Source organism: Henckelia pumila, chromosome 2 (genome assembly GCF_033568475.1).
Source record: "Henckelia pumila isolate YLH828 chromosome 2, ASM3356847v2, whole genome shotgun sequence".
In the NCBI taxonomy this organism is placed as follows: Eukaryota; Viridiplantae; Streptophyta; class Magnoliopsida; order Lamiales; family Gesneriaceae; genus Henckelia; species Henckelia pumila.
The window spans coordinates 28,526,479-28,547,854 of NC_133121.1; the positions used below are offsets into that span (position 1 = coordinate 28,526,479).

General features: G+C 38.3%; 1 protein-coding gene across 1 annotated transcript; it reads left to right on the forward strand.

Annotated features, from left to right (window-relative positions):
* The first annotated feature begins 17,167 nt into the window (after positions 1-17,167).
* LOC140877433 (uncharacterized) lies at positions 17,168-20,720 on the forward strand. Its single transcript, XM_073280969.1, has 4 exons — positions 17,168-19,629; positions 19,712-19,817; positions 19,888-20,529; positions 20,631-20,720. Exons 1-4 carry the CDS (start codon positions 17,168-17,170, stop codon positions 20,718-20,720), a joined length of 3,300 nt encoding a protein of 1,099 aa, XP_073137070.1.
* The last annotated feature ends 656 nt before the right edge of the window (positions 20,721-21,376 follow it).

Consider the following 21,376-nt stretch of genomic DNA (forward strand, 5'->3'; position numbering starts at 1 on the left):
CAAAATTGGACAAGTCTAAACAAGTTTGCCATCACTGTAAGAAACCCGGTTACTAGAAGCGCAACTGCAAAGAATGTATATCGAGTAGTTACGAACTACAAAGGATATATTTTATAAATGTTTCACTTAATACTATTTCTTGGGTATTGGATACCAGATGTAGATCTCACATTTGCAATGAGTTGCAGATGATGACTAGAAGTCGTAAGCTTAGGATGGGTGAGACCCAGCTGAGGCTCGGAAATGGTTCCAGAGTTGAAGCCAAAGCAGTGGGAAACGTTTATTTAGTTTTGCAGAACAATTTTAAGTTATTATTGAGAGATGTTTTATTTGTGCCAGATTTAGTTAAAAACATTATTTCTGTTTCTATGCTTGATAGAGATGGTTTTTTCTTGTAATTTTGTAAATGGGATTTGCAATATTTACAAGAATGAATGTTTAATTGGATGTGGACAACTTGAAAACGATCTATATAACTTAAAATTAAAAGACGTTCCAATTAATTATGTTGATAAACCAGTAACAACGAACAAAAGGAAAATCGATAGTCAAAACCCGGCAAACCTTTGGCATGCTAGGCTAGGTCATATTTCTTCAAGGAGGATGAACAAGCTAGTGGGAGAGGGCATGTTTGATATGTCTGATATTAACTCTCTACCTACTTGTGAGTCCTGCCTCAAAGGAAAAATGACTAAATCTCCTTTCAAAGGGAAGCCAGAGCGTAGTCAAATTCTATTGGATTTGATCCATACAGATGTTTGCGGACCATTTAGTATTGGTACAAAATTTGGTCACACCTACTTCATTACCTTTACTGATGATTATTCTAGGTATGGGTACTTATATTTGATGAAATATAAGTCTAAATCATTTGAAAAGTTCAAAGAATTCAAGGCTGAAGTAGAAAACAAACTAGGTAAGAGTATTAAAACACTTCGATCAGATCGAGGTGGAGAATACTTAAGTACCGAGTTCTTGGATTATCTAAAAGAGAATGGGATTCTCTCTCAGTGGACTCCTCCTATGACACCTCAGCTGAATGGTGTTTCGGAGCGTCGCAATCGAACCTTGTTGGACATGGTTCGATCTATGATGAGCTTCACTGAGCTCCCACCTTCGTTTTGGGGCTATGCTCTTGAAACGGCGGTATTGTTGTTGAACAACGTCCACACTAAAGCAGTGGACAAAACACCATACGAGTTATGGAATGGCAAAGCTCCTAAGTATTCGTACTTGAGGATTTGGGGATGTCCTGCTTACGTGAAGTAGACAGTGGGAGATAAGTTGGATAGTCGATCCACCTTATGTTATTTTGTAGGGTATTCGAAGAATTCAATCGGATATTATTTCTATCATCCTACTGAAACAAAAGTGTTTGTTTCAAGGAATGCCACCTTTTTGGAGAAGGAGTTCTTATTGGATAAGAAAGGCAAGATGATGGAACTCAAAGAAATTCGAGAAGAACCCGAGATACAAAATAACGATCCTATACCTCAAGAATCATCACAAGACACGCCTATTACTAGAAGATCCGAGAGGACTTCTAGGCCTCCTATTAGATATGGTCTTCTTCTTGAAGGGGATCAAAGTGAACCCGACATTGGATGTGATCCAAGAAACTTCAAGGAAGCAATTTCTGATGCGGATTCGAATTTATGGCTTGAAGCTATGCAGTCGGAAATAGATTCGATGCATACAAACCAAGTTTGGTCTTTAGTAGATCCTCCCGATGGAATTGTTCCAATAGGGTGTAAATGGATCTACAAGAGAAAACTTGGGCCTGATGGAAAGGTACTGACCTACAAGGCACGATTGGTGGCAAAAGGTTATACTCAAAGACAAGGAGTTGACTATGATGAAACTTTTTCACCAGTCGCAATGTTCAAGTCCATAAGAATCCTTATTGCCATTGCTGCATGGTATGACTATGAGATATGGCAAATGGATGTGAAGACTGCATTCCTTAATGGAAACATTAAGAAAGAGATCTATATGATGCAGCCTGAGGGATTCACATCCATGGGAAGCGAGCATAAGGTATGTAAGCTTCAGAGATCAATTTATGGTCTCAAACAAGCATCAAGAAGTTGGAACCAGAAATTTGATGAAACAATAAAGAATTTTGGTTTCATCAAGAACCCGAAGGAACTGTGCGTGTACAAGAAAGTAGTTAAGGATGCTGTGACATTCTTAGTACTTTATGTTGATGACATCTTACTCATTGGGAATGATGTAGGGATGTTGCAGTCAACAAAGATATGGTTGTCAGGTAGATTCTCGATGAAGGATTTGGGTGAGGCATCCTATATTCTTGGGATACAGATCTATAGAGATAGATCTAAGAGAATGATAGGACTCACTCAAGCAACCTACATCGACACCATATTGAAAAGGTTTTCTATGGATGAGTCCAAGAGAGGACATCTACCTATGTGTCATGGAGTCTCTCTATCTAAGTCTATGTGTCCCAAGACTGACGAAGAGATAGAGAAAATGACACACATACCATATGCGTCAGCCATAGAGAGTATCATGTATGGGATGATATCTACCAGACCGGATGTGGCATTTGATCTGAGTGTCACGAGCAGATATCAAGCCAATCCAGGTCAAATGCATTGGAAAGCCGTGAAGGATATTCTTAAGTACTTGAGAAGAACAAAGAATGTATTCATGGTTTATGGAGGAAGAGATCTGAAATTGGAAGGCTATACCGACTCTAGCTTCCAAAGTGACGTGGATGACTCAAAGTCAACCTCTGGATTTGTGTTCATGCTCAATGGCGGTGCTGTCTCTTGGAAGCGTTCCAAGCAGGACACCACAGCGGATTCCACCACTGAGGCAGAATACATTGCGGCATCAGCTGCTGCTAAAGAGGCCGTTTGGATGAGGAATTTCGTCCAAGAGTTGGGCGTTATTCCTGAAGCTGTTGGTCCAGTCCCGGTGTACTGTGACAACACGGGTGCCGTTGCTCAGGCAAAGGAACCAAGGTCTCATCAAAGATCCAAACACGTACTGAGGAAATACCACATCATCCGGGAGATCGTGGAAAGAGGAGACATCACTGTCGAGAGAGTGGCCTCTGCAGACAATATCGCTGATCCACTTACTAAGCCCTTGCCATGACCATTATTTGACAAAAATCGCGAAGCAATGGGACTACGTAGTATGACTAGTTGGCTTTAGGGCAAGTGGAAGATTGAAAGAGTGGGTGCCCGGGGAGCCAACTTGTGGCTAAGGGCTTTTATGACTCTATGTATAAATAATCTTTTGTTTAATATAATTTACACTTTTATAATGGCATTTACTTTATCTTTTATCATATTATTATGTTGTGACATACTATAAGATGTTTAGATGAAGACCTTGAATATACTATAGTGTATGTAAGATGTGGTAGCACATGGGGATGGCTATCATGAAACACATCTTATAGTCACTGTATATTCTAAACAGTTCCTAGTCGATTGAGCCGTCCGTTAATAAGGATAAGGATCGCTCGAGATTGAGACTAGCATTTGCGATGCCGAGTACCACGTTTCATTGGTATGGAACATAGTGTTGGAAAACTGGCGTTCAGATCAATCACGATTGATACCCGGTGCAGCGGAAGTTTAAAATTTTTAGTATGGAACAATTCCATAGTGTGGGTATCAACCATACGATTAAATTATTTGTGTGTGTAAAATTAAATAACTATTATTAAATTTTACCTTCAATCTCGAAGCGAGATTATTGGACACCACACAGATTTCTCTGCGCTTCTTGTATCTCCCTGGAACTGATGAACAAGCTTTCCTTCAATCAGGTCCACGAATGGAGGTTTAATCCCTCTGATAGATTGCACTAGAAAATCTATCAGAAGTTTTCTGCGAAGAGAATAACGAATTTGATTCGCTAATCCTGTCTGCAATTCAAAATCACAGACCAGAAAATCTCTGACAGAGAGAGGGAGGGGCGGCCGAATTTCTAGAGAGAGCTAGGGTTTTTTTTTTCGAAAATTGTCTCTCAAAATTATGACCAACTGTGTGTAATTTCTGTACTGCAATAACTTATTTATAATGCAGGCCACTAACACCTTAGGGCCCATTAGTCATAAGTTGAGGCCCGACAATCAAAGCCCGCATGTTCAGAAATTAATATAAAATTCATCGTGACTCCGATTGATAAACCGATTTTACCAATGTGCACAGAAACCATTTCTGCACATTTTAAAGTCAAGATAAATTTTCCTGAATCCGAATTCAGTGGTTTCCAAAAATGTACATCCCTATGTCATTTTAGGAAATCCTACTCCCTTACTCTTATTTAAGAAGTCCAACTTCTTTATTCATTAAATTTAACTCTTTAAATTTAACTATCTCAACGGGGATTAAAACTCCATTACACTGTGTGACCCTCAATGGTTCAGGGATACAGCTAGCCGTGGGCTCACAACTCCTTGTGACTCGGAACAACGATTTCCGACTTGCCCAACGAATCATGGTAAAGCGCCTAGCAACATCACCCCATGATTCCCTAGGTATCACTGATAGTGCCTACAAGAACCAGTAGATTTTGGTTCGCGTACAGTACGGTCCCTTCATCCATATATCCCGATCGAATCAACAACCATTGGTATATCGAGAGTCGCTCAAGATTCGATAACTATGCAATACATCTTGAAGATCAAATTAGTGACATCGCATGTGCTACTAAGAAACCATTTCTTAAATCACATCAAGTACTCTGGCCAGAGATTCGTCACACTAATATCTCCTCAGATCGCATAGGATATCCACACTCGCAAGTATGTGGTGAATCCTTGACAACAATGCATCGACTCCTATATGTGTTGTAACTGTACCCAATCCCGACACCTGATGACCCCCATAGAGTCGGTAAACGAGTCAAAGCACAGTACTAGCATATAGAGTCTCCATGATGTTTCAAGTAGTAAGGACTAATGGTGTACAACCAAAACCGCGAACTTTATCCACTCGATAAGTGATAACCACTTGGAAAGTCCGGATAGGGTAGTTCGATTATTCATCCTATGAATATCCATTTGCATGCTTCGAACATCTCCATGTTCCCTACCAATGAAACGTGGTACTCCGCATCGCAAATGCTAGTCTCAAACTCGAGCGATCCTTATCCTTATTATCGGACGGCTCAAGCGACTAGGAACAGTTTAGAATATACAGTGACTATAAGATGTATTTCATGATAGACATCCCCATGTTCTACCACATCTTACATACACTATAGTATATTCAAGGTCTTTATCAAAACAACAATAGTATATCATAATATAAAAATATGAAGAAAGATAAAGTCATTGCCATTAAAAAATGTAAATTATATTAAACAAAAGATTGTTTATACAAAGAGTCATCAAAGCCCATAGCCACAAGTTGGCTCACTGGGCACCCACTCTTTCAATCTCCCACTTGCCCTATAGCCAACTAGTCATACTACGTAGACCCATTGCTTCGCGATGTTTGTCAAACAATGGTCCTGGCAAGGGCTTAGTAAGCGGATCAGCGATATTGTCTGCAGAGGCCACTCGTTCGACAGTGATGTCTCCTCTTTCCACAATCTCCCGGATGATGTGGTATTTCCTCAGTACGTGTTTGGATCTTTGATGAGACCTTGGTTCCTTTGCTTGAGCAACGGCACCCGTGTTGTCACAGTACACCGGGACTGGACCAACAAATTCAGGAATGACGCCCAACTCTTGGACGAAATTCCTCATCCAAACAGCCTCTTTAGCAGCTGCTGATGCTGCAATGTATTCAGCCTCAGTGGTGGAATCCGCTGTGGTGTCCTGCTTGGAACTCTTCCAAGAGACAGCACCGCCATTGAGCATGAACACAAATCCAGAGGTTGACTTCGAGTCATCCATGTCACTTTGGAAGCTAGAGTCGGTATAGCCTTCCAATTTCAGTTCTCGTCCTCCATATACCATGAACATATTCTTAGTCCTTCGTAAGTACTTAAGAATGTCCTTCACGACTTTCCAATGCATTTGACCAGGATTAGCCTGATATCTGCTCGTGACACTCAGAGCAAATGCTACATCCGGTCTGGTAGATATCATCCCATACTTGATACTACCTATGGCTGACGCATATGGTACATGTGTCATTTTTTCTATCTCTTCATCTGTCTTGGGACACATAGACTTGGATAGAGAAACTCCATGACACATGGGTAGATGTCCTCTCTTGGACCCATCCATTTAAAACCGTTTCAATATGGTGTCGATGTAGGTTGATTGAGTGAGTCCTATCATTCTCTTAGATCTATCTCTATAGATCTGTATCCCAAGAATATAGGATGCCTCACCCAAATCCTTCATCGAAAATCTACCTGATAACCATATATTTGTTGACTGCAACATCCCTACATCATTCCCAATGAGTAGGATGTCATCAACATAAAGTACTAAGAATGTCACAGCATCCTTAACTACTTTCTTGTACACGCACAGTTCCTCCGGGTTCTTGATGAAACCAAAATCTTTTATTGTTTCATCAAATTTCTGGTTCCAACTTCTTGATGCTTGTTTTAGACCATAAATTGATCTCTGAAGCTTGCATACCTTATGCTCGCTTCCCATGGATGTGAACCCCTTCGGCTGCTTCATATAGATTTCTTCCTTAATGTCTCCATTAAGAAAAGCAGTCTTCACATCCATTTGCCATATCTCATAGTCATACCATGCAGCTATGGCAATAAGGATTCTTATGGACTTGAACATTGCAACTGGTGAAAAGGTTTCATCATAGTCAACTCCTTGTCTTTGAGTGTAACCTTTCGCCACCAATCGCGCCTTGTAGGTCAATACCTTACCATCAGGCCCAAGCTTTCTCTTGTAGATCCATTTACACCCTATTGGAACAATTCCATCAGGAGGATCTACTAAAGACCAAACTTGGTTTGTATGCATTGAATCCAATTCAGACTGCATAGCTTCAAGCCATAAATTTGAATCCGCATCAGAAATTGCTTCCTTGAAGTTTCTTGGATCACATCCAATGTCGGGTTCATCTTGATCCCCTTCAAGAAGAAGACCATATCGAACAGGAGGTCTAGAAGTCCTCTCGGATCTTCTAGGTTCAGGCGTGTCCAGTAATGGTTCCTGAGGTGTAGGATCGTTATTTTGTATTTCGGGTTCTTCTCGAATTTCTTCGAGTTCCATCATCTCGCCTTTCTTATCCAATAAGAACTCCTTCTCCAAGAAGGTGGCATTCCTCGAAACAAACACCTTTGTTTCAGCAGGATAATAGAAATAATATCCGATTGAATTCTTCGGATACCCTACAAAATAACATAAGCTGGATCGACTATCCAACTTATCTCCCACTGTCCGCTTCACGTAAGCAGGACATCCCCAAATCCTCAAGTACGAATACTTAGGAGCTTTGCCATTCCATAACTCGTATGGTGTTTTGTTCACTGCTTTAGTGTGGACGTTGTTCAACAACAATACCGCCGTTTCAAGCGCATAGCCCCAAAACGAAGGTGGAAGCTCAGTGAAGCTCATCATGGATCGAACCATGTCCAACAAAGTTCGATTACGACGCTCCGATACACCATTCAGCTGTGGTGTCATAGGAGGAGTCCACTGAGAGAGAATCCCATTCTCTTTCAGATAGTTCAAAAACTCGGTACTTAAGTATTCTTCACCTCGATCCGATCTAAGTGCTTTAATACTTTTACCTAGCTTGTTTTCTACTTCAGCCTTGAATTCTTTGAACTTTTCAAATGCTTCAGACTTATATTTCATTAAATATAAATACCCATACCTTGAATAATCATCAGTAAAGGTAATGAAGTAGGTGTGGCCATATTGAGTCCCAACTCTAAATGGACCACAAACATCTGTATGGATCAAATCCAACAGATTTTGACTACGCTCAGGTTTCCCCTTAAAAGGAGATTTAGTCATTTTTCTTTTTAGGCAGGATTCACAAGTAGGTAGAGAGTTAATATCAGACATATCAAACATGCCCTCTCCCACTAGCTTGTTCATCCTCCTTGAGGAAATATGACCTAGCCTAGCGTGCCAAAGGTTTGCCGGGTTTTTGCTATCGATTTTCCTTTTGTTTGTTGTTGCCGGTTTATCAGCATAATTTATTGGAACGTCTTTTAGTTTTAAGTTGTATAGATCGTTTTCAAGTTTTCCATTTCCAATCAAACATTTATTCTTGTAAATATTGCAAATCCCATTCACAAAATTGCAAGAATAACTATCTCTATCAAGCATAGAAACAGAAATAATGTTTTTAATCAAATCTGGAACAAATAAAACATCTCTTAAAAATAACTTAAAACCGTTTTGCAAAATTAAACAAACATCTCCAATGGCTGTAGCTTCAACTCTGGAACCATTCCCGAGCCTCAGCTGGGTCTCACCCATTCTAAGCCTGCGACTTCTTGTCATCACCTGCAAATCATTGCAAATGTGAGATCCACATCCGGTATCCAATACCCAAGAAGTAGTATTAAGTGAAATGTTTATTTCAATATAGAACATACCCTTTGCAGTTCCCAACTGCTCTAGATATTCCTTGCAGTTGCGCTTTCAATGACCGGACTTCTTGCAGTAATGGCAAACATCCTTGGATTTTCCATTGTTTGAAGCCTTTGTCTTGTGCTTCTTCTCGGGTTCGACTTTCTTGGGTGGGGCAGAACTTTTTTTACCCTTCGTACTTGGCCCCTTCTTAGCAGAAGATGAGGAGCCCACCAAGAAAGCTGGTTTATCCTTCTTTAGTGTGGATTCATATGTCACAAGCATATTGACCATCTCTTCAAGGGTGGCCTCTATCTTGTTCATATTAAAATTTACCACAAATCCGTCAAACGAAGAAGGAAGAGACAGAAGCAGTAAATCCACGTTGAGTTCATGCTCCAACACCAAATCAAGAGTTGCTAACTTCTGTATGAGCCAAATCACTCGTACCCCATGATCACGGACCGAAGTCCCTTCACGCATGCGACACGTCATTAGCTCCTTAACAGTAGCGAACCTTCAGCCCTCGATTGAGCCCCAAAAAGTTCCTTGAGTTGAGCGTGAATGTCAGCAGCATTCACGGTGTCCTCAAATCGCCTCTGGAGTTCATCAGACATCGAGGCTTGCATATAGCATTTGGTCTTGATGTCATGGTCCCACCATGCATCAAGTTTGGCCAATTCCTCCGGACTTACGTCAGCTGGCGCTTCCTTCGGAGGTGATTTCTCTAACACGTAGAGCATCTTCTCCGAAGTCAAGACAATCTTCAACTTCCGGAACCATTCCGTATAGTTTGCGCCAGTCAACTTGTTTTGTTCGAGGATCGAGAATAATGGATTACGCGAATTCATTGTATGAAATACTAAAAAGAAAAACAGACATATATCAATGATTGTTTAAGCAATTTACTAAGACATAAAATAGGCGAATTTAATTTTATGAATCTCACTCCCACTATTTTAACGATTTCACTACCCTCTAGTGAAAACGGGAAACTTTTTCCTTAGTGAGAACATGGAGTCCAATTGACAAACTTATGGTCCCGAATAATATCAGCCAACCATAATTCTCAAAAGGTAGAGTCCAATTGCTTCCAAAGCAACCCCCATGTATTTACCTCATGTCCAATAAGGGCCCAATAATATGACGCCGTTTATAGTGACATGTCAAGATGACCCATCAATATTAAGTTGTGATGGACGGTCGCCATGTGGATCCCCCAATAATATGAGCCGATCCCATGGGAGTTCCACCCAACTTACAACATGTGTCGATCCAATGTACAGCTTTCCGACGGACGGGCCCCCCCAATAATATGAGCCGGACCGTATCCGCGGGTAGCATCACATACATTGACCGTTGATGGAAGGTAGGAACATTTAAACAAATTTAAATTTCCTTTATTTATCTTGATATCAATTTTAAATCATATTTAAAATGAGGGATTTTTAATTATGAAAATTTGTCTCATCATTTTTCAATTTATTGTATGCTTGCCGGATTCATACAATTATGTCTAAAACATGCATACAATCATAATATCATATATTATATATAGGATGATCGATTCCATTTCTAATTGACTCGTGGTTGCCAATCACGAGTCTTAGTCCAATCCTAGGTAATATGCAGTATGCAATGCAATCCTATTACATTAGCTTCCAATTTACATTTCTTCGTCTTTATTGTCTGCTGGGCCCACCATCTTCAAATCTTGATCTCCCACTAAATCTAATGTATTTACAATAAATAGCAATGACAAGTAGGGGATACATTTTAGGGGTGGGAACGGGCCATAAACCAAGCCCACTTTTATTACATATGACATTCATATTGGGCCATAAACCAGGCCCATTAATAAAACCAACAACAATAAAACAAATGTAAATTCCTAACATACACCTACAAAATTGGTCATGGCAATCGATCATCCTTATCCAATAACATTTAATTCAAAATTAATTTATTGGATATCATGCATATGGCAATTTAAATTTAAACAGGATAAAATCATATTTTATATATAAAATCATATTTTACATATAAAATCATATTTTACCTTTTATTAAATAAAATCATATTTTATCTACAGAATCTAATTTTATAGATAAAATCATATTTTACTTAATATATACATAAGATCAAATCTTATCATCAATTGTACCAAAAATAATTGATTTCAAAATTCAATTTAAGGATAAAATATTAAAGTTTTCCAAAAATTCAAATTTATCCAAAAATCAATTTTAAAATTTTCGGACTCGAACAATTCGATCCGATGCCTCGTGAACCAATCAAAAACAATTTTTGACCGGACCAAAAATAAAATTTTAACACATTAAAATTAATTTAAATAAAAAAATAATTTTTTCCCGCGGGCCGCCCGGGACACTCCCGGGCCGGCCCGCACCCGTGGGCGCGGGCCGGGGCAGCCCGGCTGCCCCTTTAGGGCAGCGACAATCGCTGCCCTGGGCGGCGCCCTGCGCCGTCGCCGCCCAGGGGCGGCGCTGTGCGCCCCCTTTGGGCGGCGCCGTGCGCCGCCCGGGGCAGCGATCGTCGCTGCCACACCGGGCAGCGATCCAATCGTTGCCCGTGTTTTGCCCGAAAAAAATTTTTTTTTTTTTTATTTAAAATATTTATTTTGTTTTAAAAAACCAAGACTCAAAAATTTTTGTACAATCGATTAATTTAATCGTTTGATCTGAGCAACCTGGCTCTGATACCACTGTTGGGTAACTGGCGTTCAGATCAATCACGATTGATACCCGGTGCAGCGGAAGTTTAAAAATTTTATTATGGAACAATTCCATAGTGTGGGTATCAACCGTTTAACGATTAAATTATAAGTGTGTGTAAAATTAAATAACTATTATTAAATTTTACCTTCAATCTCGAAGCGAGATTATTGGACACCACACAGATTTCTTTGCGCTTCTTGTATCTCCCTGGAACTGATGAACAAGCTTTCCTTCAATCAGGTCCACGAATGGAGGTTTAATCCCTCTGATAGATTGCACTAGAAAATCTATCAGAAGTTTTCTGCGAAGAGAATAACGAATTTGATTCGCTAATCTTGTCTGCAATTCAAAATCACAGACCGGAAAATCTCTGACAGAGAGAGGGAGGGGCGGCCGAATTTCTAGAGAGAGCTAGGGTTTTTTTTTTCGAAAATTGTCTCTCAAAATTATGACCAACTGTGTGTAATTTCTGTACTGTAATAACTTATTTATAATGCAGGCCACTAACACCTTAGGGCCCATTAGTCATAAGTTGAGGCCCGACAAGCAAAGCCCGCATGTTCAGAAATTAATATAAAATTCATCGTGACTCCGATTGATAAACCGATTTTACCAATGTGCACAGAAACCATTTCTGCACATTTTAAAGTCAAGATAAATTTTCCTGAATCCGAATTCAGTGGTTTCCATAAATGTACATCCCTATGTCATTTTAGGAAATCCTACTCCCTTACTCTTATTTAAGAAGTCCAACTTCTTTATTCATTAAATTTAACTCTTTAAATTTAACTATCTCAACGGGGATTAAAACTCCATTACACTGTGTGACCCTCAATGGTTCAGGGATACAGCTAGCCGTGGGCTCACAACTCCTTGTGACTCGGAACAACGATTTCCGACTTGCCCAACGAATCATGGTAAAGCGCCTAGCAACATCGCCCCATGATTCCCTAGGTATCACTGATAGTGCCTACAAGAACCAGTAGATTTTGGTTCGCGTACAGTACGGTCCCTTCATCCATATATCCCGATCGAATCAACAACCATTGGTATATCGAGAGTCGCTCAAGATTCGATAACTATGCAATACATCTTGAAGATCAAATTAGTGACATCGCATGTGCTACTAAGAAACCATTTCTTAAATCACATCAAGTACTCTGGCCAGAGATTCGTCACACTAATATCTCCTCAGATCGCATAGGATATCCACACTCGCAAGTATGTGGTGAATCCTTGACAACAATGCATCGACTCCTATATGTGTTGTAACTGTACCCAATCCCGACACCTGATGACCCCCATAGAGTCGGTAAACGAGTCAAAGCACAGTACTAGCATATAGAGTCTCCATGATGTTTCAAGTAGTAAGGACTAATGGTGTACAACCAAAACCGCGGACTTTATCCACTCGATAAGTGATAACCACTTGGAAAGTCCGGATAGGGTAGTTCGATTATTCATCCTATGAATATCCATTTGCATGCTTCGAACATCTCCATGTTCCCTACCAATGAAACGTGGTACTCCGCATCGCAAATGCTTGTCTCAAACTCGAGCGATCCTTATCCTTATTATCGGACGGCTCAATCGACTAGGAACAGTTTAGAATATACAGTGACTATAAGATGTATTTCATGATAGACATCCCCATGTTCTACCACATCTTACATACACTATAGTATATTCAAGGTCTTTATCAAAACAACAATAGTATATCATAATATAACAATATGAAGAAAGATAAAGTCATTGCCATTAAAAAATGTAAATTATATTAAACAAAAGATTGTTTATACAAAGAGTCATCAAAGCCCATAGCCACAAGTTGGCTCACTGGGCACCCACTCTTTCACATAGAGATGTTCAAAGAATGTAAATGGATATTCATATGATGAATGATCGAACTACCCTATCCGAACTTTCCAAGTGGTTATCACTTATCGAGTGGATATAGTCCGCAATTTTGGTTGTACACCATTAGTCCTTATTACTTGAAACATAATTGAGACTCTATATGCTAGTACTGTGCTTTGACTCATTTACCGAATCTATTAGGGTCATCAGGTGTCGGGATTGGGTGCAGTTACGACGCATATAGGAGTCGATGTTTTGTTGTCAAGGATTCACCACACACTTGCGAGTGTGGATATCCTATGCAATCTAAGGAGATATTAGTGTGACGAATCTCTGGCCAGAGTACATGATGTGTTTTAAGAAATGGTTTCTTAGTAGCACATGCGATGTCACTATTTGATCTTCAAGATGCATTGCATAGTTATCCAATCTCGAACGACTCTCGATTTACCAATGGTTGTTGATTCGATCGGGATATATGGATGAAGGGACCGTACTGTACGCTAACCAAAATCTATTGGTTCTTGCAGGCACTATCAGTTATACCTAGGGAATCATGGGGCGATGTTGCTAGGCGCTCTTGCCATGATTCGATGGGCAAGGCGGAAATTGTTGTTCCGAGTCACAAGGAGTTGTGAGCCCACGGCTAGCTGTATCCCTGAACCATTGAGGGTCACACAAGTAATGGATTTTTAATCCCCGTTGAGATAATTAAATTTAAAGAGTTAAATTTAGAAGTGGGACTTCTTATTTAAGAGTAGAGGGAGTAAGATTTCCTAAAATGACATAGTGATGGACATTTTTGGAAATCACTGAATTCGGATTCAGAAAATTTATCTTGACTTTAAAATATGCAGAAATGGTTTCTGTGCACATTGGTGAAATTGGTTTATCAATCTGAGTCACGATGAATTTTATATTAATTTCTGAACATGCGGGCTTTGCTTGTCAGGCTTGAACTTATGACTAATGGGCCCTAAGCTGTTAGCAGCCCACATTATAAATAAGTTATTGAAGTGCAGAAATTACACAACTGGTCACAAAATTTTCGAAAACCCTAGTTTTTCTCTCTAGGTGTGGCCGCCCCCTCTCCTCTCTCTGTTCGAAAAATCCAGCCTGTGAATTTCGAATTTGCAGTCTGGTTTAATGGATCAAATCTGTTAATTTTCTCTTCGTAGAAACTTCTGATAGACTTTCTAGTGCAGTCTATCAGAGGGATTAAATTTCCGTTCGTGGACCTGATTGAAGAAACGTTCGTTCATCAGTTCCTAGGATATACAACAAGAGCAGATTTATCTGTTGGTGTCCATAATATCGCTTCGAGATTTTAAGGTGAAATTTATATTGTTTAAATTTTATGTTATTAATTTTAATCGTAGAAATTTGATACCCATATGGAATCGTTCCATATAAAATTTTAAAACTTCCGCTGCACCGGGTATCACTTTCTTTTTCGATCCAGAGAACGACCGTGTTCCAACATTCTGCTTATCATGTTTTTTTTTATATTAGTTTAGCGATGGTGTTATCTTATTCCTCTTTTGTGCATCTGAAATTCGAGGATGGTTTTACTGCCTAAAATTATGGCTGTTTGTTTATTAGTTTAATCTGCATATGGATTTGCAATGTATTCGACAGAGGCTTTTGCATGGACCTTTTTTTTCCTTGCATAGTTGATTGGATACTGTACGAAATAAAGGTGGCTTATTGGTTTTTATTTTGGTATATTAAATTTAGAAAGTTTTTGCTGTCAAATTTAAACAATATTCTCTTTTATATATTAAATTTAGAATTTTTTGCTGTAAAATTTAAACAATATACTCTTTTATATCTAGATTTTGGCAAGTCTTGTTTGAATTCGTTTAATTTGATTTTTTTTTCCTTTTTGTTAAATATCTATGCTAGTGAGGATATATGTATGTGCATGGGCCTCTGTATGCCTTTCCTTGGTTAGAAAATCCTGTTTTCTTGATGAATCCATGGCCAAAGGCTTGTAATTTTCCGATGACTTGAATCCTTTGTCTTTTTTCCCCATTCTTATTTATATGATATTTTTTTAATTATGTTGTGTGACATTGGATGTGTTTTTGTGTTCATAAATGATTCTTTTGATTCCTGCCAAAGTCTAGAAAGAATCCAGACTGCTTAATGGAGAACCTGTTTGGAAAAATTCCCTTTTCTTCTTTTGGTAGTACCCTGGAATTTATACGTGTTTAGGTTATGGTCATGGAAATAGACATTTTCTGCTGTTTTTATTGATGACTATCGGGTTTCAACTGATCTAGTTTGACCCTATTTATTTTCCTTTATCTTGTTTGGATACTTTTTTTTTTAAACATAATATCGAGAATTTGTATATTAGCGGGCACTGTTTAGGGGGTATCTTATGACATTGCCATTCCTTTATGGAGGAGACAGTTTGGTCTATAGCAAGTATTCTGTCTGTTGAATGGTGTACTAGTGGATTTTGTTACGAGAATGAAGTATTTTTTTTTAATGATGTGAGTTTTGTAAGAAAATGGATGTGTGGGAAAAACTAAATTTTAAAATGAGTTTATTGTGTGAACACTCCACTGATGTTTATTTTCCATTTGTTGTAAATGTTAGAGCTTAGAGGAAAACCCACTGAAGCTATACGAGGTGGAAGGTATTTATCAGTGCCTAGATTTTAATACTGTTGTGACTTCTTTGGCCTGAGCCTGATATCATTGCACATGGTTCAAGTGTCAAACAGGTTAGCTTTTACGATGATGATGTTCGCTATTGGAAACATTGGCGTAATCGTTCTGCTGCTGCTGAAGCTTCATCAGCTGTCAATAATCTAACTTCAGCTTTCAATTCCCCTGCACCATCCACAAAAGGACGTCATTTTCTTGTCATATGGTGTGAGAACAAAGCTATTTTTCTAGATTTGGTGACAATGCGTGGCCGTGATGTGCCAAAGCAAGATTTAGATAACAGATCTCTTCTATGGTATGCGTTGAATCTTTATGTTTCTAAGATATGTTCTGATTTTTACATTTGATGGTTTGCTAGCTGTCATTAACAAATCATTTATATTTCGAATGCAACAGTACTCAAGGTATCCATGAAAGAAAAAGGTGGAAATATTTGCATAAAATAGCGATTATTTCCAGCTGTGTTAGATAACTTCAGTGCCAATGTCTCTGTGGATGGGAACTGATCTGTGAATCTTGCCTGTGGTATACTGCTGGTAAGACAATCCTCTTCTTTATTTCTTATTTTTGATTTTTGAAATATGACCATCAAAAAGTGGTTCTTACTTGGTAAATTCATTTTGTTTGTCGAAAAATATAAATATTTAATTTTTATCATCCTTCTTTAAAATGACCATGCTTATAGATTTCATTGCATAAATTTTTAAATGTCCAGAAATTATATTTTCAATCAAATAAATTATAGAAGCATGGTCGAAAAATATAAATATTTTCCACTGGGAAATTAAAAATACCATTGGACATTAAATATACCATTTCTGGACATTGAAAAACAATCATGTTCTTTATTTGTTATGGCTGATTATTGAAGTATAACCATCAAATTTGTTGCTTTCAGAGCTCATAGAATCATTTTTTTAATGTCCAAAAATGATATTTTCATAGAAATCTTTAAGCTGAATGTTCCTATTTTGTTCATTAAATTGACAAATAGCATTTTTCATCTCAAAATAACAATCTTCTCAACCAAATGAGAAGTAATGATAAATTTTTATGAGAATTAATGTTTTGTTACTGTTTTCTTTTCCATTGAATTCTTTTCACAATTTTTCATTATGTTTCTGGTTGAATATCAAATCATAAATTTTATTTTTCTGAGAAATTCGCTCCTTTTCACTCAAATATTGCAGCTTAGTAGAATCAGTTCTTTCCTTATTTTTCCAGATTCCGTTGATTGGTGGATTAGATCAATATTTAAGGATTTTATTATAAAGATTAGAAAATTAGTGTTAACTGGTATATTTCTTCAACAAACTAGAACGATAAAACATTGATTAATTTTTTTTAAGTTTTGAAGGATTAGACTCAGTGATGGTTGCTTATTTGTATGAGTAATGGACAAAGCTTGGATGTCAAAGAACAGATTATCACATGAATATGAGGCTGGGGTAGAATCTTTTCTGCAATTTTCAATGCAAAATGCCAACGATCCAAATGAAATACCTTGCCCCTGCACAAGATGTGGTAATCTACAGATGAAAGATGTTCGCACTATAAGGGCACATTTGTGTTGTAATGGCATGGATTTAACATATCATACATGGATTTGGCACGGGGAAAGATCTACGGTCAAGAACCCAATGAATGATAGTGATCAAGTAGGACCAGATGAACACAAATATTTTGCCGAGAAAACTATAGATATGGTACATGATGCATATGATAGTTATGCTGAGAATCCAAGCCAATTTCATAAGATACTTGAAGATGCCGAGAAACCTTTATACTCTGGATGCACAAAATTTACAAAGTTAACAGCACTTGTGAAATTATTTAATTTGAAAGCAAAATATAGTTGGAGCGATAAAAATTTCACTGACTTGCTTAGTTTGTTAGGAGAAATGCTTCCTGATCACAATGAATTGTCTTTATCCTACTATGATGCAAAGAAAAGCTTCAGTGCATTAGGAATGAATTATGTGAAAATACATGCTTGCCCTAATGATTGTATCTTGTACCGGAAAGAGTTTGAGGACTTGTCCAATTGTCCTATTTGTGGTATGTCTAGGTGGAAGTTGGGTAATAATTATGTGGTGAATGAAGGTATTCCTGCAAAGGTTCTTTGGTACTTCCCACCTATTCCAAGATTTCAAAGATTATTTCGGAACAAAGAGGTGTCTAAAGAGTTAACTTGGCATGCTGATAAAAGAATTTGTGATGGATACTTGCGTCATCCAGCTGATTCGCCGGCTTGGAAAGTAGTGGATCACAAATGGCCGGATTTTGCATCGGAGTCAAGAAATCTTAGATTGTCCATATCAGCAGATGGGATCAATCCCCATAGTTTGATGAGTTCTGCATATAGCTGTTGGCCAGTTGTGATGATCACTTACAACCTTCCTCCATGGTTGTGTATGAAGAGAAAATTTATGATGCTGACTTTATTGATTTCTGGACCCAAACAACCGGGAAATGATATTGACGTTTATTTAGCACCTCTAGTTGATGACTTAAAATGCTTATGGGAGATAGGTGTTGATGCGTATGATGCATATCGGAAAGAATATTTCTCGCTCAGAGCTGTCTTACTATGGACAATCAATGATTTTCCTGCTTATGGGAACATGTCAGGTTGTGTTGTGAAAGGATATCAAGCATGCCCTATCTGTGGGGAAGAAACATATTTGACCAGGTTGAAGCATAGTAGAAAAATGTCATATACAGGACATCGAAGTTTTCTTCCTAGAAATCATCCTTATCGAAGGCAAAAAAAAGCTTTTAATGGGAAACAAGAGTTTAACCCCACACCAAAACCATTAACTGGGCTTGAAGTGTTGGAAAGAGTTGATAAGATTAACTATCGTTCGGTAAAAATGAGTGGGAAGCTTCAGCGCAAGGAGTTGAAAACAAAATCATGTTGGAAAAGAAAATCTATATTCTTTGAACTAGAGTATTGGAAACATCTACATGTTCGACATGTGCTTGATGTGATGCACATTGAAAAAAATGTTTGTGAAAGTCTTATTGGTACGCTACTTAATGTTCCAGGAAAAACAAAGGATGGGGTAGCCGCTAGACTAGACCTTATGGAGATGAATGTGAGGACTGATTTGGCACCAAAGATGGAGGAGAATAGAACTTTTTTGCCAGCAGCTTGTTATACACTAAGTAGGGCTGAGAAAAGAAAACTTTGCAATTCTTTGTTTGGAATGAAAGTCCCGACAGGTTACTCATCCAATGTTAAAAATCTGGTGTCAATGAAGGACTTGAAACTTGTTGGCCTCAAGTCACATGACTACCACACTTTGATGCAACAATTGTTTCCAATCGCCATCCGTGATGTCTTGCCTAAACATGTTAGAGATACTATCATCTGGTTGTGTGGGTTCTTCAATGTTTTATGCAATAAAGTGATAGATGTCTCAAATTTGGATGGTCTGCAAAGAGAGATTGTTACCCTATTGTGTATGCTTGAAAAATATTTTCCACCATCGTTTTTCGATATAATGGTTCATTTAACTGTCCATCTTGTGCGGGAGGTAAAATTGTGTGGACCTGTTTGGTATAGGCAGATGTACCCATTTGAAAGATTCATGAAGATCTTGAAAGGCTATGTGCAAAATCGCAATCGGCCTGAAGGGTGTATAGCCGAATGTTACGTTGCTGAAGAGGCTGTGGAATTTTGCTCCGACTACATGTCTAATGTTCATACAATTGGGATCCCAACAAGGCATCGACAATTACAACTTACTAGGCCTTTATCTGGTGCCGTAGTGCACTCCACTAGCCTTGATGAGTTGCATCAAGCGCATCGCTATGTGTTGGAAAATGATGTTGACGTTGATCCATATATCAAGTAATTTCTCTAACTTACTAGTAATTTCTTTCAACTTTTTTTATCTATTGGTTAACATAAACACATTTATTTTTTTTATTAGGGAACACATGACATTTCTGAATGAAAAATTTCCCAATAAAGCTAAGTCCAAAAAGTGGTTACAAGATGAGCACAACCGCGCATTTGCTAACTGGTTACGTGACCGTGTAAGTGTCATAAGCATTGAAATATAAGTTTTGAAGTTCGTGATAAAATTTATCACATTGTGAAATATAGGTTGGAAGTGTTGTTGGTCATTCCACCTGTCAAATATCAGAAAGATTGAAGTGGATAGCCCGTGGACCTAGCAATCAAGTGTTAAAATACTCTAGCTATCTGATTGATGGGGTAACTTATCATACAAAAGAGTGTGATGATACACGAGTTGTTCAAAACTCTGGAGTAAGCTTAATTGCAAAAACAATGCAAGTTGCCAGTGCAAAGGACAAACATCCAGTTGTGTCAGACATGATTTTTTTTGGAGTCATTCAAGAGATATGGGTACTCGATTACCACAAATATCAAGTTCCGATGTTTAAATGTAATTGGGTTGAGAATAATAACGACATTAAAGTTGATGATCTTGGTTTCACGTTGGTGAACTTGAAAAGAGTTGGATTCAAATCTGACTCTTTTATCTTAGCCAGTCAAGCAAATCAGGTGTTTTATATTGAAGATCCTCAAGATCCTACATGGCATGTTGTACTTACTACTCCTACCAAGGAGTACATTGAATTCATATCTGAGGATGTGTTGGAAAACTCTGTAACTCATTATCAATCTTTTACTAGAGGATTTCTACCAATGGAACCATTGGATGTTGATGAAAAAGATGGAAATGAACCACCATGCATTCGTGAAGATTGTGATGGAACTTGGGTTGACAATGCATAATGTAACCCACTGAAATCCTTTTTTTACTGTTTAGTATATAAATCTCGTTAATCTATTTTCTTTGTATTTTATCTTGAAATTTATAGTTCGTTCTCATTATCACTCTTGTTTTCTTTGTAATACGTATGCCTAACAAGATGTCAACTTTTGCAGGAACTGCCATTGGGGAAACTTGAGGTCTGATTTGGCATTGAATAATCTTCTAATTTCTGGCACTATGGAAGCTCGTGAACAGTTTCGTAAGGGTTATCACAATGGTAAAGCTGCTGAAAACAATGAGGCAGAACCGGTGGAATCTACTGAGACCGAGATGACAAGAAGTTCTAGAGGACGTACACGTTTGGATAAGGTCGTTAGGCAAAGGGTGCAGGGAGATAGAAAGGATGTAATGTTCAATAAAATTGGACAGCCAATAGAAGAGTTTGCGGCTGAAATGCAGAGTTATATAGGAGTTCTCGCTCGAGAAAATATTAAGATCAGTTACAAGACTTGGAAGCAAGTTCCAAGTGATGTTAAAGAATTAATATGGGAATCAGTTAATGTAAGTAAGAAGTATTTGACAGTTTAAATAAATTAAATGTTATGTATGGGTTGATATCTACTTTTCTTTACAACTGACATACAATATTAGCCCAAGCTGGAAGAAGGGCTGTTTGCATTCAGCGAATAGTAAGTGGCGGCAATACAAGGCGCATCTAACTGAGAAGTTCATTTTCTCAAAGCTTGATAAACCAGAGGAGTTGAAAGAACCGCCAAGTGGCTACGGTATTCCACGGGATGATTGGAGTTCCTTTGTAATCACTCGCATGTCCGTTGACTTCATGGTAAGATC